Source organism: Malaclemys terrapin, chromosome 1 (genome assembly GCF_027887155.1).
Source record: "Malaclemys terrapin pileata isolate rMalTer1 chromosome 1, rMalTer1.hap1, whole genome shotgun sequence".
Classification (NCBI taxonomy): Eukaryota; Metazoa; Chordata; order Testudines; family Emydidae; genus Malaclemys; species Malaclemys terrapin.
This window is the reverse complement of record NC_071505.1, coordinates 273,220,861-273,247,702: the sequence shown is the minus strand read 5'-3', so window position 1 is coordinate 273,247,702 and position 26,842 is coordinate 273,220,861. Positions and strand designations below refer to the sequence as shown.

Genomic DNA, 26,842 nt, shown 5'->3' with positions numbered 1-26,842 from the left:
TATCTACTACTTTCCTTCATCCATTATTTTACCAATATGTTGCTTTTAGAGATTTCTGCTTTTGTTCCATTGTGGCTGGGTGTGCTCAGCCTAACTTGAGTAGGGAGACTTCTAAAAAACCAGTGTGTTTTTGAGTGACAACATCAAAAGCTATTGAAAATAAAGATTTAATTTATTCTATAGTACAGTGGTTATTTTATAGGGTGAAGTATAGAAAACTAGAAAGATTGCAGCACTTTGCTGAGAAACAGTCTCCATTGCAATGCTCTTCTCAACTGTAATTTTCTTACATATATTTACCTTCAAGTTCCATTTCCCTGTCTGCAATGCCAATTGCCTTTGCCCTCTGATCCGTAGTGATCTTGCTTTCTCAAATGCATTGATATGTCCAAATTCATTTCTTTCTCAAGGATAAAACGTTACTTTTCTCACAGAGCAGGTCTCCTATCCTTCTAATCAGCAACAAAGCATCCCACATTTTCCTCCTCCTGGCCCTTTCCTTTGCTTGGGTTCAGAGAAAAACTAAGGGCTGAACTCTGTAAATGGATATGGCTCTGTTGATTTTAGCAGGGCTGGTATAAATCTGCAAAACACCACTGAAATCAATGGGTTTGCCCCCATTTACACCAGGAGAGAATTTGGTCCCAAAGTCTCTTTGCAGTCACTGTTTTTCCAAACCCACAAAATCTATGTGAGTTCCAGAGTACCCATTTTCCCCCTTTTATCTAATTTTGTTTTTAATCAGGCACATACTACACTAGTTCTTGTTTGTTCCCTCTTCAGTCAGATTATCTTTTCCCCCTTCCCATTAATAAAGTTTTACACATCAGTATTGTCACACAAAAAGGAATTTGAAGTTTTTTTAAAAAGACAATTAAAATTTTTAAATAAATTTGCTCATAAAATTGATTTAAGAATTTGGCTAACAAATTTACTTTCTCTCAATCAACGTACAATGTCTCGAGGGTGTTTTCTTCTTAAAGGATCTGCTTGTAGTCCTCTTAAATCTTTTTTTATTTTTGCAGGTGATAAAGGTGATGGTTGTGCCTTTTGTGATGTATCTGGGCTTCCTGGACATCCAGGGCCACAAGGGCCACCGGGTCCACCAGGTAAAAACCGAAAGCTATACAAACAAACCAGAATCACAACTCTGCATCTGTATGTGTCATAAATTAATATTTTTCCACTAATCGAATCATTCCTGAAAATAATGAAAGAGCAGGATTTTCCATAATGCTCGGCAGTGGCCTAACTCTGCTTCCATTGAAATCAACAAGTGTTTTACTATTGCTTTCAAAAGGAGCAGAACTCAGACAACTCTGAGCCCTTTAGAAAGCCTGACCTAAATGTTGTTTTCCCAAGGATTATGAAAGGGCAATCTGAATTTGAAAAGGCTTTGTCAATAATCAATAGCTATATGTAGTATTTTTTCTTCATTAATCTTTCTCTTGGTGGTGGGGACTTGCCTGGTTTTCAGTAGGACTTCAACCGGAATCATCCTGCTTTTAAAGTTTGCAACCTAGAAATTACACATGCTCAGAACTGTGCTGAGATCTGATACTGAATTGAGTTATTAAGGCCAGATCATGGTTGACCCTGACACAGCAACATAGTTTTCTCAGGGGGGAGTAAGACTTTCTCTTTCATCCCATGGGCATCATGGTGTTGAGATGGCTTAAAGGATCCTTTTGTAGTATCGGGACCTATGATTTTAATAAAATTATTTTTTCTTGAAAAATACATTGCTTGCCTTTAAGTGATTTTAACCTCCCCCCATGTTTTCAGATTATTATATTCATGGAAATATTTTAAATACTATTTTATATCCATTTATGATTTTACAGTGAATTTTGATTTATAGGGCCAAATTCTGGTAGAAGCATGGGCAGCCACCAGAAGAAATTGTGTTCAGTAGAGGGGCTGCTGGATAAAAATTAACCTTTTCTATTTAAATCCCTCTGTAAACCTAAAAAGTGACGGCTCTACAAACAATATGTAATGAGAGCCCTAGAGAGGTGTCATTTTTATGACACATTTTTATGTACTCTGACCTAGCGTTAAGCTCTAATCACATCCCTGGTCTCCAGTCTACTGCTGCCAAACAGAAATGATCAGTCTAGAGAATAATTGCTGTCTGTCAGAAAATAGGTACATATGAATAATGCTTTTGTATTATATGTGTGCACTGTGTCAGTGTTTGGGAGGTGATGAAACAGAATGAAAATTCTGTGGTGGTTCAGTGAATTGCAGTCTGGAAATGGCAGTTCCAGTTAATGGGCTGAATTCAGGGCATGCTGCCCAACTTATGTAATTGAGTTGTGTGCTATGTATCTTCTTTCCAGGCCTCATGCACATATACTGGGTTAGATCCTGAGCTCCGTTATGCCCAGGCAACTTCATTAATTTCAGTAGAGTTGCATGGGTATAACTGAGGGCAGAATTGGGCACCATTTGAGAAAGACCTCAGAGCCTCTAAAACACAGTAAGCTATTATGTACCCATATCTATAGTACATATTGTTTTATTTTTCATATTCTTTTTAAGGCTTTCCAGGACAGCCAGGAGCCAAAGGAGATAGGGGTGTGCCTGGACTCAAAGGTCTTGAAGGGGTTCCTGTAAGTAAATGTTTTTCAAATGTTTCATATTTATTTTCTCTTAGGCATGTCACAGGAGACACTCAGTGCTACTGTGTAGTAGCCCCATTAACTGATGCTAAAGAATTGGTTGTGTGTATTAAAATCAATTAGGTGGTAGTGTGGTTTAGTTATGGGAGGAGAAAAGCTTGTAGAAGTAAGTTGCAGTAAAACTGCACTTAGCCACTGCATGACCTCAAGAAAACAGTTGGCCTTATGGCTCAGTCAGCTAAGTGGTACATTTGGATAAGAAGCAGGACTTTACCTGAATCAGATGCCAAATCTGTTCTGACTGTTCCTTTCGTGTTGCAGAGGAGGTTTATAATGACTATTTGGTATTGTGTGTTTACATGTATGTGTAGTACAGCACCATCTAGTATAATTTCATTGTTGTTAAAATATATTATGCAATATATTTTAGCAATTTGTCTAAACTAGGGGAAATATGTAGTATATTGCACCAAATGTGATTTCTAAATAGCTACAAAATAAAAGAAGTGGTTTAGAAAGAATAAAGGAAGGTTAGAAAAGCAAATTGCATCTTAGTAGTGCCGTTACTCAGATTATCAGCTTCCAGGCCCCAGGGCCCCACAGGGGCCCCCACGAGAATATAGTATTCTATAGTATTGCAACTTTTTTTTTTTATGGAAGGGGCCCCCGAAATTGCTTTGTCCCAGGCCTGCTGAATCCTCTGGGTGGCCCTGATCAGCTTTAAATATTGCTGCATTATAGTATAGCTTTTGACACTGGGAGCCAAATTCAGCCCAGATGTGAGTGGACTGAACACTTACATACAGGCTATTTTGGCCTGATTTATCCAAAGCTAGGTCTTTTTGGTGATATTTTATCTGTGTTTAAATTGCTCATGGGAAACCAAATGACATCATCATGCTGTTTAATTTACAGTAATGTAAATGGGATCTGTTGGGGAGGAGGGAAATAGCAAAATGGATTCTCTACTATTTGTAATCATTTCTTGAGTAACATAGCATAATCTTTTACTGTGGATATTGCTAAACCTTTACATCTCTTCCTTCTCCTTTAGTCTCCTTTCACCCCTCTCTTCAAACAAGGATTTGCTGGTATCCTGGATGCTTTTAACTTTGTTTTGCTTGGAAAAGTTAAAACAGATTCATTAAACAGCTGGTGAGTTAGCTTTTAGTTTAGCTTAGATAGGCTAGAGAGTGCCCAGCTTGGCAGGCTCACATTGCTGGAGGCCATGCCTGATCCACCACCCACTAAATCCAATGGAAAGATTCCTATTGATTTAGGAGGGGTGCTGGTTCAGGTCCGAAGGGTGGAAGCACAGCGTATATTAGCAGGAGGAGTTTCCCTTTGAAGTTTTCACTCAGCTTCACTTCCCTGGTGACTTGGACCCTTTCATTTTTCTTTTTCAATTAGAGAAAATGATTCCATGAAAGAATTATACATAGGTTCAGGATAATATGTAGGGGGCTATAAGAATGGGTGGAAGCCCTTTAAATACAATTCGTTCATTAAATTGTAAGCTGTTCATCGGCGGAACTATGTTTTCCTTGGATAGCTCAAATAAAACAAGGTAGACAAGGAGAATGGAACATTCATCATGTAATAATTAGCCTTTACTCTTGTTTCATTAGCTAGACTTACATAAATGGTAGATGGAATTTAGTAGACAATTTGTTAGGATCTGTGAGAAAAGTGTGTGTGTGTAAGTACTACAGGGATAAGAATGATTTGTAATGTATTGTATATTTGTTCACTGATTTTTTTGAAAATAAAAACAAAAATTAAAAAGAAACAAAATGCTCTACTGGGAGCTGGCATTGACAGATAAAAGCTCTTGATTTGGCCTTTCTGAAACAAACTGTGGCTAGGAACTCCTGTTGATCTAGGGGAAGAAAGAGAAGGAAAAATGACTTCTAAGCAAGAACAAAAAAAATTCTCTTGTGGTGTTTCCTGGGGTAGCATTATAAGGCACCTTGCTACCATCTGCCCTTAGCATGAGGAAGCCTTGCATTTGCTTGCTGAGGGTCAGCTCCCCAACTCCACCAGTAATGGGCAACACAAGCACTCTCCACCAGGCGTACTCAGGCCCCACTCTCTCTCTACAGGTTAGCGATAGGTAAGCTCCAACCATTGAGGCCTCTAAGTGTCCTCCTGGAGTGACCAGCCCCTGGTTCACTGGACACACAGAGAATTCACAAATTTGCTACTCCCAAAGGAATAGCACACCCCACTTTACCAGTTTCATCTCAGGAGCACCACTCTGCTCAACTCACAGCACTTAGATTTGTTTATAGTGAAAACAAGTATAAGCTTATTTAACAAAGAACAGAGATTCAAGTAAGAGCAAGTAGGTAGAAGTATTGGAAACAATTGGTTACATACAAAATCATAATATGCTTGTTATCAAACCATAACTTGAGGAACGGCTATATTAAGAATTACTAAATTATCTTGACATCGAGGCCTTATAGAAGGTGAACTCTGAATCCTTATGGTCAATATATGAACAATTAGAGTACCATTTTCAATAACATGGCCTTTAGTTCCTATTCAAACAATTAATACAAACATTCAGAATTAGAAAACTGTAGAAGCTAGTAAGGAGACCAAGAAAGAAAAGTTTCTGTTATGATGGCCATTATCAGTTAATTCGCATTCTCTGTCCTGGCAAATCCACTCTTTTTGCTTACTGTTCAGTGTCTGGGATGAACGTTAGGGGGGTTTTCTTTACACTTGAAGATTTTTTTTCTTTTTGGCTGGGAAAAAGAATGCATTGAATAGGCATTGAATGGTGCTGGAATTGTGTATAATTTCAGGGTTCTCCAGGTGTGCGAGGACTGATTGGTAGCCCAGGAGCAAAGGGAGAGCCCGGAGATATTTACTTTGATTCTAATATAAAAGGTGATAAAGGAGATCCTGGATTCCCAGGGCAACCAGGTGTTCCTGGAAGAGAAGGAAGGCCAGGGAGAGATGGCCTGCCAGGTGTCCAGGGCCCTAAAGGGGCATCGGTATGTGTGTGTCTACATTTTTGCATGCTATCTTCTAGTTCACTAATTATATGTAGTTGTTATATAATATGCAGTTTATGTTTACTTGTCTCATTCTTTGGGCCAAATTCTCACACCCCGACTCATTTGAGTAGAATCCTTACTCCTCAACGGAGGATTTCATTGGGACTGCTAAGGGTATCAGAATGAGGCCCATACTACTAAACAGCTAAGAATGTTTGCATGATGGTAGTGTCACTGAGCTACATTCAGGCTCTGAGTATATGCTATGGGAGTAAGTAAGGCTTACTTAGATGGTGTGGCCTGGTACCTGGGAATAACCAGACCTACTTGCCCTATTGCTTCCTCCCCAGAACTGTGGTGAATGGGCAGAGCTGGTTCCATTTCCCTTCCCCAGAAAATTGCTGGCAAGATCATGGGGGTAGTTGTAGACCAGCAATAAATTACTACCCCCGGGATCAAGGAGAAAGTAGGGGAGGCACTGTGACTCAGAAATGTGTCTCTGAGTCACAGTCTCTCTCAGGGCTTATCCTGGGCAGGTGCAACTTACCTGCAATACTTTGGTGAGGGCTCTGCTGATAGTCAGAATCTAGCCCATTGTTCAAGGAATGTTCTTCTTCTGATCGAGTTATGATGTGAAGAGCTCACAGTCATTTTCACAGCAGCCACTTCCAATATCTGTAGCTAGATTTGTCACTGCAGTTTTGGGAAGCTTGAATGCCATATTTTCTTGCCTTTTAGAAAATATCTGTTAGCGACATTTGGCATATAATTTACTTTAAGCTTACCTGTTTTGTCTCATAAATGCACCTGATGGACAGGGTGCTGGCTCTAGTTCTGTCCTGTCCCTATTCTGATGTATCCTGTAGAGTAAGAACCAGCAAACTGTAATTTCAGAGAATCCAAAAGAGGAAAAATGGTTCTGAATGCCCCACATATGCTTTTATTTTATATTTTATTCTATTTGAGGCATTTAGCACAGAACTCTAAACTGGATTCACTTTTCTTGCTACAATTTCCTATTTTAAATAATAGAAATCATCCAAAAATTGGAATTCTGTATTTCTGAAATTTTCTGGGTTTTTATTTCTAAAATCCAGATATTTCCTTGAAGTCAGTTACTATTTTGTGGTGCTGATTCTGGGACTGTATAAATCAACATTCCGTGGTTTAAATCCTAGTTGGAAATGATGGTGTACTCATCAGAGAACTGGTCATTAAATGACCCCTTCACTGCATTCTGCAACAGGTGTAGCTTCCAAGTGCTCTTCCATATGAGACCCAATCTTGCTTCCAATGAAGTCAGTGGTAAAATGTCCATTGGCTTCAGTAATGCAAACTGGAGCCCAAAGAGTACATTGCAATGAATCCAGTCTAGAAGCCACAAAATCATAGATGAATCTGACAAAGACTAGTAAGCTTTTCAGATCACTTGTAGGGCATTATTAGTGTGAGAGGTACTGTAAATATTACTGCTTTTTTCCTAAAATTAGGGTACAATTGGGCTGAAAGGAGAACGTGGTCCCCCTGGCTCAAGTGGATTTCCTGGGGTACGTGGTGAAAGAGGCCAGCCTGGTCTTCCAGGGGTAGGACCTGCTGGACCAGCTGGTGACAAAGGAGATAAAGGCTTTCCAGGAAACCCAGGTGGACCAGGCCGTCCAGGTAACACACTAGATACTGAGAGGGGGGAAATGATGTTTTCTCTTTAACAGGTACATGTGTCATAGGAAATTGAGATAGATGGGATCTATTAGGTCATCAGCATTTGTTCCTTACAGTGTATTTTGCAGCCCTGAATGCTTACAGATAGTTTCCTTACAGAGTCTCCCAGAACAAAGCCAGGAGATCATTAGTCCCTTTTGTGTTAACGTAACTCTTCCCACTCCACTGGGCACAGGCCTGTGCAAGGGTTACTGCGTAAACTGCCCCACTCCAGGAGAAGCCCCAGGAGATGTCGTGATTCTCACCCTGTGGAGTTACTATTCCTGTTCTGCTCCCTCTTGATCCTGAGGGGTAGTAATTTGGGGCTGGTCCATACCTTGATACCCTCACTCACAAGAAATCCTACTGTAGTTACCAGGACTATTCAATGTGAGTAAGGGTGTAAGAATCTCGATGCACTGGCCTGAGAACAAGGATACATGCAGCCAAGCATCTGCACATTTCCCACACACTCCACACCCATTTATGTGCCCAAAACCAATATCTGATTAACCCACACAGCTTTGTAAGGGTATTTTGTACACACACATACCCTTTACTCCTTTCCACTGGCATGTCATTTAAGTCACAGTCTAGCCCTTTGGCACTGGTGCACCTGTGTCGGTGGGTCTTGGTGGGTTCACATGGCAGATACAGATTTGTGGCAGTCAAAACGACAGCCAGAATTCTTTGGGTTTCATGTATTTCTTTCATGCTTGGGCCTTTTTCATCTTCCAATCAGTGCACTGGAGATGAGTAGTAAAAACATGAAAACAAAAACCAATGGGCATCTCTAGTACCTCAGAATATATACACCTCCTTGTGTATTAATACATTTGCCTTTTTACTTGCAAGTATTGATTCATCAACTTTACCTTTCTAGGGCCGAAGGGTGAAGCAGGACAAGTCATTCCTCTGCCTGGTCCCCCAGGGTCAGATGGTCTCCCAGGGCCACCTGGCTTCTCTGGAGTCCAAGGTACAATTATCTCTTGAATTTTCTCTCTGTTGCTAGTAAGGATTTCCCACCCCCCAAAGTTGTTTTTTGCATAAGTGCTTAATGTACTGTGTCTGTCTTGTTTTCAAAGGTGACAGGGGGGATCCTGGGATTCCAGGAAAACCTGGACTTCCAGGAGAAAAAGGTGCTATTGGGCAGCCAGGAATAGGATTCCCTGGGCCTCCTGGCCCTAAAGGTAAGAAAACTACACAGTAACAAGTCCTTGGCCATATATGTCTGTCTCTTAGGCCTTGTCTACACTGGGGGGGGGGGGGAATTGACCTAAGATACACAATTTCAGCTACGAGAATAGCGTAGCTGAAGTTGATGTATCTTAGTTCGACTTACCTCGCGTCCTCACAGCGCGGGGTCGATTGCCGCGGCTCCCCCGTCGAATTTGCTTCTGCCTCTCGCCGAGCTGTGAGTTCAGCAGTCGAGAGGAGAGTGATCGGGGATCGATTTATCGTGTCTACACTACACATACCCTTACTATCGTATGGAAGATATACTTCGTAGCACTGCTCTCACTCTTTCAGTGCTGGATTGTGACCCAGCATTGTGAAGCCAGGGTAGAGAGTAATGGCAAATAACCCCCCTTTCCTCAAATCCCCATGTGCATTTGCATTATTGCTCACTTTATTGTGAATCCAAGCTGCATATCTGTTATCTGAATAGCAGATGGGCTGGAAGGAGTTGTCAGGCTATCTGGAGATACTCAAGGGCATGAGTACCAACCTCAGGGCAGAGTGCGAAGAAGCAGGGCACAAACCCCAAATTGGTTGTGAGTTCTATACTCAGATTTCACCAACTAAGTATCTCACCTCAGGCACTACAACAGCATAAACATGGAGTCACAGACAGTCCCCTTGGGTACTCCAGTCTACCTTGCCATCCAGGCAAGCTTACCTTTGTGATAGTGGTCCCTTACCCCAAAAATCACAACAATGTTCAGTTTATTCCCGGTCCCAAAGGACTGGTCACTTATCCCAAGTCAATTGCATGTTAGATCCCACACAGAAGACAACGCTTGTAGCCAATCCTATAATAAATTTAATAAAGATTTATTAGCTAAGAACAAGAAATGAGAGAGTTATTCACAAGGTTAAAGCAAACAACCATACACACAAATGACTTACAGGCTTAGGTTCCAAAAGATGATACAAATTTCTATAATAAGCATCCTCTATATGTCTTTTGGGCTAAATGTCTCAGGATTCCTTGCTTATGCTTAGAAATCTGGCCCTCTCAAGGTCAAAGCAGCATAGTGATAGCACCAGTTTCTTCTTATCGGGGATGTTTGTTCCCTTCCCCCAGAGTTCAAGCTGTCTCTGCTTCATAGAGGGGGAGGGGACACGGGAGGGAGCAATTAACCAAGTGTTTTGTCCTCTGATGTTCCACAATGGTTTGTCTGGTGTCTATGGACCTTCTTTTGTTGGGCAGGAGATAACACCTCCTATAGTGAACCAGTATTTCATACTTGGTAATGCTTCTCTCCTGACTGTGGGGGTTTACAGCTTCAGAGCAAATACTCAAATATTACCTTATAACATGGGATAGAGCTATTATAAGTGGCATGAGCTGGCAGCTGGTCTGCCAGCCACATGGAAGTTCTAAAGGGGAGGGAAATGGGCAGGGCTCTGGTTCCACCCACATCTGACTCATCAATTAGTGGATCTGGAAGTGAGGAAATAAGTTGCATCCATTAAAGGGCTGCAGTAAATTGCTTTACTCTCGGCATAAGGAGCAAGAAATGAATTATGTCTCATAGTTGCAACTCCTTCCCCGAGTTCCTCCTTGAGCAGCACAGCTATGCACCACCCCTTGTCAGGGACTGAACCTCAAAGCTGAATCTAGCTTTTTGTGTGGAAAAGGAGATGCATTTATGATTATGCAAAGCAGACTAGTGCTCTGTGAGGTCTACTTTAAATGACCCACAGAAGTTCAGAAAGTTTACTAGAATGCATTCTTTCCTTTAAAGAAGGCATGCTTTTTCTAAATGAGGTGAACCTGTGCAAATATTAATTCAACATCAGTCATTAAATATATATATATATATATTACTTCATTCACCCAAGACAAAATCCTGCAAGGTGCTGAGCACCCTAAACTCTATTGAAGTCATTGAGATTTGGGAGTTCACAGCCCCTCACAAGAGGTGCTCAGCCCTCACAAGTTTGGCATTTGAGGAGACCGACTTGACCCTGTTTAATAGCTCTCTGTGTGAGTGTGAATAGTTCATTTAAAAGGCAGAAGAAACTTTAAGGTTAACTTACTGAGACCCTGATTATGTGTGTTTGTTTTGTAGGTTTCCCAGGTCAGCCTGGCACATCAGGTCAGCCAGGGGCTCAAGGGCGTCCTGGCTTTGATGGTTTACCAGGCACACCAGGTTTACCTGGTCAAAAAGTGAGTGTTTGCAGTTTACGTTGTTCTTTTCAATTACTATTTGTGTTATCAACAATACAGAGCTGTTGCTGGTACTAAGAAAAGTATAGTAGGCCAACTCTTCATCTGGGGTAATTTAGCATATATCCAGAGAAGGACGGTATGATGATCTGCCTCCCAATTGCTTAATTTAAAAACACTTAATTTATTGTATATTGACTCCTAATCTATATTATTTGCACCTTAAGGGTGACCCTGGAGTGGGTCTCCCAGGTCCTAAAGGATTACCAGGCCCACAGGGCCCAGCTGGCTTCCCTGGAGAAAAAGGAAATGCTGGTTTGCCTGGCTTACGAGGAGAGCAAGGATTTCCAGGTGTACCTGGTCAGCCAGGAATCCGAGGTAATTTTAAAAAATCAAAGTTACAGCTCATTAGCATCAAGTATTAGGGGGTAGCCGTGTTAGTCTGTATCCACAAAAACAACAAGGAGTCTGGTGGCACCTTAAAGACTAAGAGATTTATTTGGGCATAAGCTTTCTTGGGTAAAAAACCTCACTTCTTCAGATGCATCTGAAGGTTATATCTGAAGAAGTGAGGTTTTTTACCCACGAAAGCTTATGCCCAAATAAATCCGTTAGTCTTTAAGGTGCCACCAGACTCCTTGTAGCTCATTAGTAGTAACATTTTTTACATTTTTTAAAAATAAATCTTAATGGTTGAAATTCACACCTGGGCAGAAAGCCAGCAAAAGACCTGTGCACCACTTAAACTTCCAGATATAATGTCCATTTCCCTTCCCTCTCTGCCTCCTTCCTGCCCACCTGGCTGTGCAGCCCTTCCTCTCCCCATTGCTTTTGGAACAGCCATTAAGAAAACACTAATGACTTAAATGATGCATAGGCCTTCTGCTGGCCCCTGGCGGGGGGAGGGGGGGATTTTGCTCAAAGTGCCTATCTACTATCTGCACCAAGCAAGCTAAAAAAGTAATTTGGCAAAATAATTGGATTATGCTTTATTTTTCCCGGTAGGTGACCCAGGTTCAGCTGGATTACCAGGTTCACAAGGTCCCCCAGGTGTGGCAGGAATAGGCCCTCCAGGGCCCCCCGGACCTGCAGGAGGACCAGGGCCACAGGGACCAAAAGGTGATACAAAATACTTGCTGGTTTTGTGTGTTCTTCCTTTTTCATTTATATCTGGAATCAATTTTATGGATCTTATGGGCATTAATATGGGGGGAAGTGGTAGGCTGCTTTTATAATATTTTCCAGCCTTTTAAAAGTGTAAACTCCGTGGATAAGAATCTTTAGAAAACCAGAACGTCATCAGGCTTCATCTCTGTGACCTAAAACTGAAGGCTTCCTCACTAAATCTCTGCAGGCTGCACATACCAGCTGATGTAGCAGATTAAAAATAGAAATGGATAAGTTAGATTATGAGGACTTTTTCACTTTGTTTTCCTCTACTAATAAAGAAATGTGCTTTGTTTTCCACAAGATGCACAATTACAGAACATATTTGTACTTTATACTGTAATCTGACTAATAAAGTCCTATGTGCTCTATTAAGAGTTGGGGTTTTTTCCCTGTAGGATTTCCTGGAACAAAGGGAGAGAGAGGCTACCCAGGTATCCCAGGACTAGATATGCCAGGACCAAAAGGAGATAAGGGTAGCTCTGGCCAGAGTGGGCTACCAGGTCTGGTAGGTTTACCTGGCGCACCTGGTCCACAAGGAAAAGGTGGACTTCCAGGCTTTCCAGGTATGCATTTTTGCTTTCAGAAAATTAACGATTTGTTTTTTTTTGACTGTTTCAAATACCAATAGTAAATTAAATATCTGTTTTTTTAAGTAAGCAAAACAAATTAAGAATAGTCTGTGGAGAAAACAGTATCTATCTTTTTTATTAAATCATAGTTGTGTCAAATTCTGTGTCATTATGCTACTTAGTTGTATGCCTTTCATTGCAGTTAGGATTTGATTCCGAAAGAGTCTGAGTACTCATGCTCTGATCCAGCAAAACACTTAAGCACATGCTTAACTCTAAGCATATCCTTAAGTGTTCTGGTGGATTGGAGCTACATAGCTTTCAAGGTTAAGCCCTTAAATTGTGGCTAAGGATCCACCTTTAAAAAACAAATGATTCTGCTGTTCTGTCAGACTCATCCCTGATGATTAGGCAGTGTTTGATCTCAATAAAACAAGTATTAATCTGGAGCAATTGTATTGTAACTGCAACTGAGATTAGCATCTGACCCTCCATCTCATTACTTTGGAATTTTAAGGAACTGTCAAGAACTCTCTATTTTGGATTGATCTGGAGTCTCTACTTTTCATCTATTTTTTTTACTGTTTCTTTCTCTAGCAATTTGGTTCTGAGATGTGATTACTAATTTAACTGCCTCACTGCAAACTATTTTAACAGCCTACTGGGCTTGCCATGTATATGATATTATATATAAAACACACCTGGCAAACAAACTGACAGGACAGAGCCCATAATTCTGGGTTAGCTTATTTTGGGTGGGATGGATGGGATTTAAATATTTCAGGTGGGTTCAGTCATAAATTTGAAAATAAAATACAATAAAAGATTCTGGGAATCCTGTGCTAACAATTTTAAAAAATCCAACTGTATTTCTTGACCAGATTACTCTGTCAGAGTAATTATATATATATATAAAAATATATAAATATTATAAAAATTTATATATTTAAATGGAATTTGTTAAGAGATTATACTTGGATGATTAGCTTTTGTTTTCTGAGACCTAAGAAACATATGTTGTTTACTAGACATATTACTTACTAAATTTTTATTAATGAATAATATAATGCAATACAGGCAGTAAGTCATTCAATTTCTGTTACATATTTTATTTTAGTCAATTACATTTCTATTAAATATTATTTTGCTTTGGTTTCAGGCATCAAAGGAGAAATGGGAGTTATGGGAACCCCTGGAATCCCAGGTGCTCCCGGGCCACTAGGAAATCCAGGATTACCGGGTGAAAAAGGTAGGAATTTTTGACAAATGAAGATCTAGCGAGAAGTCATTAAAAGAGATTGCCTCCAATTAGAATGTGAATCTAAAGTCATTTAAAAAAAAACACAATGGGTTTCGACATTCAAGGAGGACAGAATATTGGAGTCAGGATCTGCATGTTATATTGAGTTCCTGTTTAGCATATTTACAATGTTAATGGAAGTTTAAAACTTTTATCTAAGATATGATATAGTCATTAAAGCAAAAGACACTGATCCAGGGGCACCAGAACTGGGGGGGCCAAAGGGCCATGGCTCTCCCACTTTTTGAAAGTTGATTGGCCTGGGCCGTCCTCTTTTCACCCAGTGCCCGGTCCCCTGCCCCTCCTCATCCCCCCAAGACCCACCTCCCAATCACGCCAGAAGCTGGACCCAGGTCAGGGTAAGAGCCGCGTAGGCAGCTATGGGGAGCCACAGACCCTCCACCTGCCCTGGGTGCGGTGTCTGGGGAGCAAGGACATGGGCTGGGGGCTGCTGTCGGTCCCCCCTATCCCGGGTAGGTGGAGGGGCCCGGGCTACCTGGCCAGACTCCGGCTTCCGGCTTCACCGGGGGGTGAGGCCACACAGGGGCCCCCTCCCCCACTTTTAGGAAGACTCCATCGCCCCTGCACTGAGCCACTGAGAGCACGGAATCTAAATGTATTATAGACACTGATTTATTAAGCTCAGTTTTCATCCTTAATAGGCCATTCCTGTCCTAAAATACTTAAATTGGCACCTCAGCATGAATATGCATCAGTCTGAGCATCTATTTATGGGGTAGATGCCCTACACCTTTATGTAAAACTCCACAAGAAATGAACAGGTTTTATAGAAGTTTTAAATTTGTAAAAAAGTGGCAGGAGTCTGGTTTTACCCCCTCCCTGTTAGCAAGTATTAGAACCCTGCAGGGAGCTGCTGATTGGTTCCTGCTCACTCACTGTTGAAGACATGGCTCATTAACTCCACCCTTGATAGAAAGGCAGGTGGGAGCCAGACACTGGGGCTGAGAATTCCTAAAGAAGGAACCAGGGCATGACCACACTAAGAAAATAAGTGTATTTTTGACATGTGTTAACAGGTCAAGATGAAACATAGACTCCACCACTACGGTTTACCATGACTAGCTAACACATGTTAGAAGTGAAACTGTCTTGGCTACACTATGATTTTAACATGTTAAAAATACATCTTTTATTTTCCTAGTGAAGACAAGGCCTTGGAAATAGCCATGTCTGGGGAGGAGGTGTGGACTGAAGTGTATGTTGTTTTGATTTGAGTGGCCTTGTTAGCAAAACTGGACACCAAGAATAGGATGCACTAAGCCAGAGGTTTTTTTCCATGCCAGAGCAGGGTAAGGACCAGCCAGATCAGGGAGAATTCAATAGAAATTATGCTAAAAAATATAGAATTTAAAGGAGAGTTAAATCCTTCCTATAGGTTGTTCTAGCCATCCCATAGGATTCTGTCATTAAATTTGCCTAGGTGGCTTTAAAAAAAAGTGTAGAAAGATTGTCATTAAATTCTATAAGACTTTGCCATGGGGGTGTTACAATAAAGAGCCCCCATTTGAAAATTGGCCACATTGTATCTGATGGAAGGGGTTGGAGAGGGAACGACAATAACAGAAGCTTCCTTCCAACCCCAATCCCATTCTGCTGGGACAAGGTAGGTGGAAAAGTGGGAGGGCCACACCACCTGAAAGGTGCAGTGATTTAAACATCCTTCCAGGCCACTTCCTTTGGCAGGGCTGCTGTGGAGCCTGGTCATAAATTAAAGCAGCTTTCTGGTTGGCAGAACTCAACCTCCCTTGCAACACAGCTACCCCCATGGGAACATGGAGTAAAAAATGCCCCATCCTGTCCCTGTGGAGGTAAATCAGGCTCCCCTGACCTTGGTACACTTAGCTCGCAGTTTGAATTAGTAATTACTTTGTTTTGCACCTATCTGTCACACATCATACGTTACTGTGGTGTTCTATCCGGTATTCTCTCACTACAGGTACTTCAGGTTTTCCAGGTACGCCAGGGCCACCAGGTGATACTGGTTTCAAAGGGAGTAAAGGTGAAGTAGGTCTACCAGGAGAACCAGGAACCATAAGGGAAACGGACATGGAAAATATGAAAGGCCAAAAGGGAGACCCAGGAGAAAAAGGTAAACTTTTATCTTTACATTTGGATAAGTACTGATCTTTATCTATTATGTATTAAAGGTACATGCTTAGTTAAAGGTGATGCTTACTGTTTGTCCTCTGTTACATCTTGGTTTTAGAAAGCCAGCTTTCAAAAATCAAAATCTAGGAGCTTCACATAGCCAACTAAATATTTATCTCCAAGTTTATTCAACACTCCCTAGGGAAAGGTGTCATTCTGGTATACAGTGGCAAATTTAAAAGTTTTCTACTGGTTTGTGGGAAATCAGTGGTTCTACCAATCATTTTTTCTCATTTTAAGCACATCCTTAGGAGAAAAAAGTATCTCTTGAATCAGCAGAATCTCTCACAACAGAAGAAACATTTTAAGTGTGTCCACAGTAACCGCAATAGCTGGTCAGAAAATTTAAACCTTTATTCTTGAAAAATATTGAAACCTCAAAGTTGTTTTCCTTTCAAAGGTTTTGAAACAGACCCAATTTTTTGCTGGTTTTTTAATGCATTTTTTTGTTAATTTTTTTATAAAAATCATTATCAAAATGATTATTGACTTTTTGGTTTTAACGCTAATTCATTTTTCGGTAAATTAAAACTTTCAGTGATCTTTTCAGTAACCTTTTCAGTTGGGTAAAAGGCACCATATTTTTTTTTTTAATAATGAAATCTTTCAACAATGTTCATTGAAAAAATTCAATTTCAAACTAAAGCCATTTTTCAACAAAGCTTCTTGTTTTAAAAATTTCAGTAGCTACTCTCCAGCATCCTTATTAAGACTAACTTATTGTATGATGCTAACAAGAAGTGAATCAACTAACAAAATATAAAGGTAAAAAAATCTAATTCAGAGTGATCCTTTCATCTGGGTTTCTCGATATGTGCTGTCTTCTCCATTTCTCTCTCAAGGCTTGTCTTCACTACCCGCCCGGATCGGCGGGTGGAAATCGATCTCTCGGGGATCGATTTATCGCGTCTCGTTGGGACGCGATAATTGATCCCCAAATCGACGTTCATACTACATCAGCCCAGGTAGGAGTAAGCGCCGTCGACGGGGGAGACGCAGCGGTCGATTTGCCGCTGTCCTCACAGTGGGGTAAGTCGGATCAGATATGTAGAATTCAGCTACGCTATTCCCGTAGCTGAATTTGCGTATCTGAAATCGATCCCCCTCTCCCCGTAGTGTAGACGTAGCCTAAGATTGTCAGTTCCTTTGGAACTGTCTTCATTTTGTGTTTTGCAAAGAGAAATGGTGCACAGGATAGTGGCTATGGCTTAGAAGCAGAGGCACTACACTTATGTATGGACAATAGCATAAGGGGGCTCTTAGACGAAGGTCTAAAGTTAGGTAAATCAAGGTAACAGGGGCTTTCACATTTGAGCCAACACAGAGGTCACTCAAGCAGCCTCTTGTTCACAGACAGATCCCACAGTTACCTGCTTAGAAGGCAAAATAGTCACCTCAGTCATTCATGTTGCAACCTGACACTGTCTGGTGTCTCATTACACATTAACATAATTAATAACACTGGTCTACAATTTTTGAGAAGTCGTCTGCTTCAGAGATAAAATGTGCTATTTATTATGTATTTTGATGTGCTGAATTCAAATATGACAATTAAAACAACTGATTGGCTACTGTTTCTAAGATATTTAAGTTTTTACATTTTATGTCTATGTATATTGTGTAGATAGTAGAGTTTTAATCATAAATTGTAAACCTAGGTCTTTTCATGTGTTATTGGTTGCTTTACATGATAATATTTCACCTGTCCTGTTTATGTAACACTTTAAAAATCAGCAAAAGGGTTCTATAAATGAAATTGATTATGAAACAAAAGGCAAAAAACTATTATGTACATAGTTTAGTCCTATTCAGTGTCTACTCGGTGCTTCTTGGCTTGTCTCTTGTATTCATTAAATGGAGCATCTCTTGTCACTGTCCAGCAATAGTCTGCAAGCATTGATGGGCTCCATTTGCCCTGATAGCGTTTCTCCATTGTTGCAATGTCCTGGTGAAATCGCTCGCCGTGCTCGTCGCTCACTGCTCCGCAGTTCGATGGAAAAAAATCTAGATGAGAGTGCAAAAAATGTATCTTTAGTGACATGTTGCAACCAAGGCTTTTGTATGCCTTGAGGAGGTTTTCCACCAACAACCTGTAGTTGTCTGCCTTGTTGTTTCCAAGAAAATTTATTGCCACTAACTGGAAGGCTTTCCATGCTGTCTTTTCCTTGCCATGCAGTGCATGGTCAAATGCATCATCTCGAAGAAGTTCACAAATCTGAGGACCAACAAAGACACCTTCCTTTATCTTAGCTTCACTTAACCTTGGAAATTTTCCACGGAGGTACTTGAAAGCTGCTTGTGTTTTGTCAATGGTTTTGACAAAGTTCTTCATCAGCCCCAGCTTGATGTGTAAGGGTGGTAACAAAATCTTCCTTGATTCAACAAGTGATGGATGCTGAACACTTTTCCTCCCAGGCTCCAATGACTGTGGGAGTGGCCAATCTTTCTTGATGTAGTGGGAATCTCTTGCACGACTATCCCATTCGCAGAGAAAACAGCAGTACTTTCTGTATCCAGTCTGCAGACCAAGCAAGAGAGCAACAACCTTCAAATCGCCACAAAGCTGCCACTGATGTTGGTCATAGTTTATGCACCTCAAAAGTTGTTTCATGTTGTCATAGGTTTCCTTCATATGGACTGCATGACCAACTGGAATTGATGGCAAAACATTGCCTTTATGGAGTAAAACAGCTTTAAGACTCGTCTTCGATGAATCAATGAAGAGTCTCCACTCATCTGGATCGTGAACGATGTTGAGGGCTGCCATCACACCATCGATGTTGTTGCAGGCTACAAGATCACCTTCCATGAAGAAGAATGGGACAAGATCCTTTTGACGGTCACGGAACGTGGAAACCCTAACATCACCTGCCAGGAGATTCCACTGCTGTAGTCTGGAGCCCAACAGCTCTGCCTTACTCTTGGGTAGTTCCAAATCCCTGACAAGGTCATTCAGTTCACCTTGTGTTATGAGGTGTGGTTCAGACGAGGAGGATGGGAGAAAATGTGGGTCCTGTGACATTGATGGTTCAGGACCAGAAGTTTCATCCTCTTCCTCTTCCTCTTCTGACTCAAGTGAGAATGATTCTGGTGCATCAGGAACCGGCAGTCCTTCTCCGTGGGGCACTGAGCGTATAGCTGATGGAATGTTTGGATAATGCACAGTCCACTTTTTCTTCTTTGACACACCTTTCCCAACTGGAGGCACCATGCAGAAGTAACAATTGCTGGTATGATCTGTTGGCTCTCTCCAAATCATTGGCACTGCAAAAGGCATAGATTTCCTTTTCCTGTTCAATCACTGGCGAAGATTTGTTGCACAAGTGTTGCAGCATATGTGTGGGGCCCACCTCTTGTCCTGATCTCCAATTTTGCAGCCAAAATAAAGGTGATAGGCTTTCTTAACCATAGTGGTTATACTGCGCTTTTGTGATGCAAAAGTCGCTTCACCACAAACATAGCAGAAGTTATCTGCACTGTTCACACAAGTACGAGGCATCTCTGCTCACTTTGGCTAAACAGGAATGTGTCCCTTTGCAAAATCAAACACTGACAAATAAGAGAGCACGACACTGTATGATTTCTAGAGCTGATATAGGGCAATTTGTTCAGCAGAGTGATGTAAGCTTCGTTATGATTGCGTCATCCATGACTTCTAGGAATAACATGATGCAATTCATATAATGTATGACGCAATACCAGCTTCAGATTGCATCATTCATTGTTTTGCCTAAAAAGCAAGTACTGTCCAAACCCAGTCATAGATTTATTCATAGATCCAGTCAAAGATGTATTTTAGTCATTTCAGGTTTAAATTGAGATCCCTTCCCTTTATAACTCACTTATCCTCTGCCATTCCCAAGTCAAGGGTCATATATACTGACCCAATAGCATATCTTGAAAACTAGAGCCAATCAACAATTTTAAGCATCATTTTCGTTCTCAGTGACCCAGAATTAGTCACGATTGACTACATTTATTTCAGAAGCATTTTGACTGTAGAGCAGTGTAATAGGATACTAGCTTTCTGCTAGATGTCTCAAATACATTTATCCATTCTGAATGTATTATGTTTCTTTTTCATGCTCTTTTTCAAGCTATATCTTGCCACATACATTACAAAAGAAACTGAATATTGCGATTGTGTGCACTAACAACAAAGCTGATTTTGGTTACATATACGTAGTTGGTGTGCTAGATAACTCTTACAATGTTACTGCACTACATCTGACATTTGAATTCATCCATTTCCTTGTTTAGTAGAGAGAAGTGACAACTGTGAAGATTCTCACAATGCAGGATTTGCCTATTACTTTACATGTGAGAGTAAAATTAACGAAAGAATTGAAAATTAGTTTTGTTTTGTTTTTTTGGTATCCAGGACAAGAAGGACCAATAGGAGAAAAGGGAAAAACAGGGGATTATGGTGTACCAGGAATGCCAGGGAAGGATGGTGAACCTGGCTTCCCAGGACTTCCAGGTATGTTTGCAGCTTTTTATAAATGTAACTGGCACAGACTTTTGTAATCCTTGTTAACTAATGGAACTTGTAACACTTTTCATTGTTCGTAGGACGAAAAGGTGATCAAGGCCCTCCAGGATACCCAGGTGACCCAGGATTTCCAGGACAAAAAGGGTCAATTGGAGAAATGGGTTTGCCAGGTACCACATGGCTGAACTTAGCTTGTTGAGATATCATCTTCACAAAGATATGTGTCAAAAGTGGCCGGTCAAAATAATGAAGGAAACAGATCTTAAAATATTTAGGGATAGATTGAGCCTTTAACCAATAGCTGTGTCTCCCCAGGAGAGATGCCCAGGAAGGAATTGTGACTGAGTCCTCCTCCTTACTTCAGAGGGGAATAACTTCCCTCAGCTGGTTGCAGGTTACATCCCACCTCATGCTGCCTCAGATAAAAAGTTCAGAGATTTGGGAGAAGAAGAATTGGAATGATTTATCCCTTTCGTGTCCTCAAGCTATAATTAGGGTTGGAAGGATTAGATTTTTCTTGGAAAATAGATAAATGTCGATTTCACCAGTCGACAGTCCAGGCTCTACTCACTGATTACTCAGCACTGTCGCACACTACTCCTGTTCTCCTCCTCTGCCTGGAATCGACGTGGAAAGGCTCCACATGGTGTAGGGAACTTATTGCCCCTTGTGCTCCTGTGTCTGGCCACATTCTGACCCTTGAACCCCTGAAGTTAAAAATAATTATTGTTAGTGCTCAGTCAAAGAAGATTTTCTTGTTAAACTATGTTATTTGCATAGATTGGATAACAGAGAGGATGCTGTCCTTTCGCCACTGGTTTAAGTATGGCCCAAGTCAGTAGTGACCAAGGCTATGTCTACACTTACGGTGGAGTGGAGTGTACATACTTTGCATGCCCCTCTCATGTGGGTATAAATAGCAGTGTAGACAGTGAGGCACTGCTTAGGATATGTATGTACCCTACACAGCTCTCTACACACCAAAGCAACGCCTCCCCCATCTACACTGCTATTTTTAGCAGTGTAATGTCCCATGCTGGAGCCTTTCCTCATTGCAGTGAAAGACTCCTGCAGTGGGGAAAGGCTCCAGCAACTCCCCACTACTGGAGTCTTTTCCCGCCACACGGAACTGCCAGAGCCTTTCTCCGGCACAGGGAAAGACTCTGGTAGTAGTGAAAAGTTCTGGCATGAATGAAGCAGCAGGGAAAGACTCTGGCAGTTCCCTGCTGCTGGAATCTTTCCCTGCTGCCAAAGCCTTTCCCTGCCACATGTAACTACACACCACAGTGTGGATGCAGCCTGCTTTTCACTGTGATGTGTGGCTACATATACACTATGCTATGTGTTGCCACAAGGCCCAAAAGAAATTGCCATCTGACTTTCATTCAGTGTCCTTTGTGAAAAGAGTTGGTAGTCTCAGTTCAGATTTTAGTGGATAAGTAGATGGCTACATCATAGTCTGCACTATTGTTGGGAGTCTGAACAGAGAGACCAAGGACCCAAGGGACATGAAAACTTGAACCACCTTTCACCTCTAGAGGTGGCTCCTTCAGAAGATGGTTGTATTACATTGTTGTACAGTTGTAGATAGGATGTTGCAGTACCCCTGCCTGTGCTGTAATTGTTCTATTATTAAATACAGAAGCTTATTTTTCAGCTCTGCCAACTGGGACATCTTTCTTGAGCACCACAGTCATTTATTTTTCAAATGGGGAGTGGGGCAAATTGCCTTATAAAATCTTGTAATATCTTGTAATATCTTCAGATCAAAACAGTCTGTAATCATACTTGAATGTGGTATTTTCCTGTATTTGTTGACAAAGCTAAAAGGGCATGCAAGCATTAACATGTTATCTATTTTGTACATTATAGCAAAGGTTGGCAGAATTCAATTTTTATTTTTTGATCATTTTGACAGGTAATATCGATGTTTATTTTTAAGCAGCTTTTTTTAGTTTTTTTATCCATTTAAATTTTCACAGTTGTGGGAAATTCTGGGGGTTCAGATAGTTGGAAGGGATCAGACAATAATTATTTAATGACAATCGACATTGAGTTTCAAAAATTTAAAGCTTTATAATTGTTAAAACACAAATTGTCAACATCACAGTCAAAATATACAAAGTAAATATCCGTAAATTGAACTCTCATAATTTCTGAAGCAGCATCTGTAAATTTCCATTATTACTAATGGAAATATTTTTTGTTTGTTTGAGTGTGTTTGGTGAAATCGACATTTATCTATTTTCCAAGAAAAATCCAATCCTTCCAACCCTAATTATAGCTTGAGGACGCGAAAGGGATAAATCATTCCAATTCTTTTTCTCCCAAATCTCTGAACTTTTTATCTGATCCAAAACAAATTGTATATTTTAAAAAAAGCTAAGTTTGAAGAAGACAGTTTATCCAGAAAGTGTATCCAGAAAATTACATGATAGTTAAAATAAACAGCAAGGTTAGCTATTTTAGTGGTCACATTAAACCAGATGTCGTTAGGACTAACTCATATGCAGGAAATGAAGGTTGAATAACAATAGAATGACAATAGAGATTTACCAAACCACTTGGTAAAATATTTAGGACCAGATTCTTAGTTGATATCTGTCAGTGTAGGTCCATTGAATTCAACTGAGGATCTAACCTGGCATAGATCAGTGTAGCTCCACTGACTTCTATGGAGCTATGCCACCAGCTGAAAATCTGGTCTCCATGCCTTTGGTTTTCACTCCTACATCAATATTAAAACAAATCTCTTAAAATGAGTTCCCAAATTCTGCATTCAAATCTCAGATCTGTGTATGAGGACAAACACTTCAGCACAATTACTTGTTTCAGGATCACAGGTGTAGGATTTGCACATACAATTCAGGCAGCCAGTTTTGAAAATGTTATGTATCTGTTATAGATTTTGTCATAAAGTTGGAATGCATCCAACTGTGATAGAAATGTGGTGTCCTAGTGACAGTCTCTATTTTTTTTAAATAGAGGAATGGGAGGAATGCATCTTAACAGGGAATCTTATCTCAGTTAAAATTGGCTATTTGTTAGTTTATACCTAACATATTTAAGAAATCAAAGAAAAAAAGATTGGAGGCCAAAAAATCAGTAACATCAAGGCTGGCTAATTTGTCATCCAACTTCTATTCTCATACATTATTTAGATTAATTTGAATTGTTAGTCAAAACTGGCCTTTGAGATCGAGCAAGAGAAAGAAAAGGGGGTTCGCACTGCATGCTCTCTGGTTCTTATTGGCCCAGTTCTACATTTTCTCATATTTAGGAGCACACTATCACCTGAGTAGGCCAGTCGACCTCTCAGAGGCAGACTCTTTTAATTACTAAGTTGCTACTACACATGGTAGGTAACCTGGAAATCATTTTGGTTCCATTGACCAGATAGGTATATTACAAGTTGTATTTGTCAGTTGCTCTTTATGGAAACCTGAATATTTTTTTGCATTTGGTTGTGTGCATGGCTAAATCATAGGCACACTTCTGAACATTTATGTATAATAAAACAGGGGAAGTACAAAAACAATTCACTTAGGTTCTTGTTATCTCTATTTACTAGATAGTACAGCAATTCACTTGTTTTCTAGTTCTAACATCCACAGTCATTTCAAGGTAACATCTCAATAACAGATTTTTGTCTTTATTGCTGGGGTGCTACAGATTTAATATACTTTTTATTTTATTCTTAGGAACACCTGGAGAAAAAGGTGTACCAGGTGTGCCAGGCTCACAAGGTATACCAGGGTACCCTGGATTACAAGGTGCAAAAGGAGACAAAGGAGAGTCGGGTATTCCAGGGGTTGGCATTCCAGGTTCTCCGGGTGAGAAGGTATTTACAATCTCAAAAATGAATTGTCTCATTTCTAATAAGTACCTCAAAAGATTCCTTTGTTCATAAGTTATTCTGTTAAATTTCTATTTTAACATCTGAGTGGAAACTTTGTGTGTGTGTGTGTATATAAAAGAGAGGCCTGGCGGTTAGGGACATGAGAGTCCTGGGTTCAAGTTCTTGCTCTACTATAGACTTCCTGTATGACCTTGGGCAAGTCACTAACCTCTCAGTCTCAGTCCCCCATCTATAAAATGGGTCTAAACTTGAGGTGGCTGGCAGTCTAGGTTCCAAAGCCAAAGAAACCAACAGAAGTCAACCCTCCCCAACCTTGGCATTGGAAACAGGAGATGATGATGGGTGTGTGTGTATGGAGGGCCTCATATACTCCATGGCACAATGGTACCAAATTTTGCGGCAGTGTTGATTTAGTCTATCTCCATAAAATAAAATAATTTACATCACTGAAAATGAAAGAAACAAACTCTTTAAAAATGACTGAGAAGATGCAAAACACATTACAGAAGCTCCCTGACTTACGCAAGTGTTCCATTCCGGAACGCCTTGCGTAAGTCGAATTTTGCATAAGTCGGGAACGTATCTCTGACAATCATGCAAAAAAAAAAAAAAGCTTGCGGAACTTACAGAACTTTTTCCGTAAGTGCGGATTTCTGTAAGTTGGGTTTGCATAACCCGAGGAGCGGCTGTATACTAAAACATATCTGATTTCCCTTCCTTACAGGCATTTGAGGAGGTTAAATACATTAAAAGATTGTGAGCTGTTCAGATAATTTAGTAATGGGCACCATATATGTGTCATAGATCGACTTAATTCACACTCCACATATTCTGAAAGGGGCTCTGTTGTTGGTTCACAAGACTTTTTGAAGGCAAATATTTAGAGTATCCTTTGAACTTTGGAGTAAAAATTATAAAATTAAACCCTGTGTATTTAATAGCAAACAAAGAATTTTGATAATCTGGACTTTGATGGTGACTAAATGCATGGGCAATAAAGAAGTTATGTGGGTAACTTATAGAAAATTGCAATCTTTATCACTGGAAGAAAAAAAAGATAAAAGGCTCCCAATGAAGTGTATAAGAAGGCTTCTAGTCATCTGTGCACTACATAAATAGAATGAATTAAGATAATTGTGTGTTTGTGAGCCTATAGGCTTCACTTAATTTAATCCTAAATAAAGAGGATGAAATTCTTTAATACGATGGTGGATATAATGGGGGGAAATTATGTAATATTGCAGAACATGATATGCCATTTTACCACATCTTAAGTGTGTGGCTTTTATTGTTTGCTTTTTTTTTCCCATAGGGAGAACAAGGAAGGCCAGGTGTTCCGGGCTTCCCTGGTGAAAAAGGTGAAAAGGGTAGTGCAGGAATTGCAGGAATGCCTGGTCATCCAGGTCCCAAAGGATTACCTGGCATTGCAGGATATCCAGGCAAGTCCTAAAAACATTTAATGTAAAACTAACAAGAACAAATGTACAGTCAGTGAATCGAATCCTCTTGCTTTCTTTAGGCAGCCCAGGTAGCCAGGGAGAAAAGGGTGAAAAAGGACTCTCTGGTTTGGATGGCATTCCAGGTTTAAAAGGAGAACCAGGTAAAGAATCCACTTCATTTTTAAAAAGCACCATTTCAAGTGTGCTTTCTACTCTAAAAAGTGACTGAACACTTCTGTATTTATCTGGGCTTCTGTATTTATTTTGTCTCAAAGATTCCTAGTCACATTTGTTCATTTTACAAGTGAAAAATGTGGAGGTGGAGGGCGGAGGGGCATTGCAAGACAAAACCAATCATTTTAAGATGCGGGGGACTGGTTCTTTAAAGATGTTTGTAGGACAGTTTTTCTTCAGTACCATTTGTTGCTACCATCATCATTACCAATTGCATTTAAAATCCCTCACATTGACCTTTAGGGCCTGATCTCCACTATGTTGCATTGGTGTAATGTCACTGGGGTAAAACTAGTATGCTACAGTCAAATTGGAGAGTCAGGCTATATAGAGTGATTGTATGAATTCTCATGGCCCAGTTCTCTCTCTGCAGGACATAAGCACCTCATATTCAATGGGTGATACTGAGGGAGAAGACTCAAGCTCTTACTGGAGTTTCTTATAATTTAGTCTTAGCTGGGTTCACAACTATTACGATAAGAAACTAAAACAGGGATCAGCAGCCTTTGGCACGCGACCCTTCAGGGAAATCTGGTGGCAGGCTGGGCCGGTTTGTTTACCTGCAGCGTCCACAGGTTCAGCCGATCGCAGCTCCCACTGGCCATGGTTCGCTGTCCAATGGGGGCTGTGGGAAGCAGCGGCCAGCACATCCCTTGGTCCATGCCACTTCCCACAGCCCCCCATTGGCCTGGAACAGTGAACCATGGCCATTGGGAGCTGCGATTGGCCGAACCTGCGGACGCTGCAGGTGAACAAACCATCCCGCCCACCAGCGGATTTCCCTGATGGTCCGCATATCAAAGGTTGCTGATCCCTGAACTAAAAGGACTGATTCTTCTCTGATACTGGTGTAATTCAGGAGTAACATCAGTGAAGGCAGTGG

At 40.7% G+C, this 26,842-nt stretch overlaps 1 protein-coding gene across 1 annotated transcript in view; it reads left to right on the top strand.

Moving 5' to 3' along the window:
• Window positions 1-26,842, top strand: part of COL4A1 (collagen type IV alpha 1 chain) — a 216,773-nt gene that overhangs the window by 159,236 nt on the left and 30,695 nt on the right. The window contains exons 23-39 of the mRNA XM_054013205.1: window positions 1,026-1,109; window positions 2,545-2,615; window positions 5,438-5,629; window positions 7,123-7,291; window positions 8,214-8,306; window positions 8,416-8,520; window positions 10,630-10,727; window positions 10,955-11,105; window positions 11,733-11,846; window positions 12,293-12,460; window positions 13,626-13,715; window positions 15,724-15,876; window positions 20,317-20,415; window positions 20,508-20,597; window positions 24,129-24,268; window positions 25,599-25,729; window positions 25,810-25,886. Of these exons, the coding sequence (XP_053869180.1) occupies window positions 1,026-1,109; window positions 2,545-2,615; window positions 5,438-5,629; window positions 7,123-7,291; window positions 8,214-8,306; window positions 8,416-8,520; window positions 10,630-10,727; window positions 10,955-11,105; window positions 11,733-11,846; window positions 12,293-12,460; window positions 13,626-13,715; window positions 15,724-15,876; window positions 20,317-20,415; window positions 20,508-20,597; window positions 24,129-24,268; window positions 25,599-25,729; window positions 25,810-25,886 (2,025 nt within the window). The remainder of the gene's footprint in view (window positions 1-1,025; window positions 1,110-2,544; window positions 2,616-5,437; window positions 5,630-7,122; window positions 7,292-8,213; window positions 8,307-8,415; window positions 8,521-10,629; window positions 10,728-10,954; window positions 11,106-11,732; window positions 11,847-12,292; window positions 12,461-13,625; window positions 13,716-15,723; window positions 15,877-20,316; window positions 20,416-20,507; window positions 20,598-24,128; window positions 24,269-25,598; window positions 25,730-25,809; window positions 25,887-26,842) is intronic.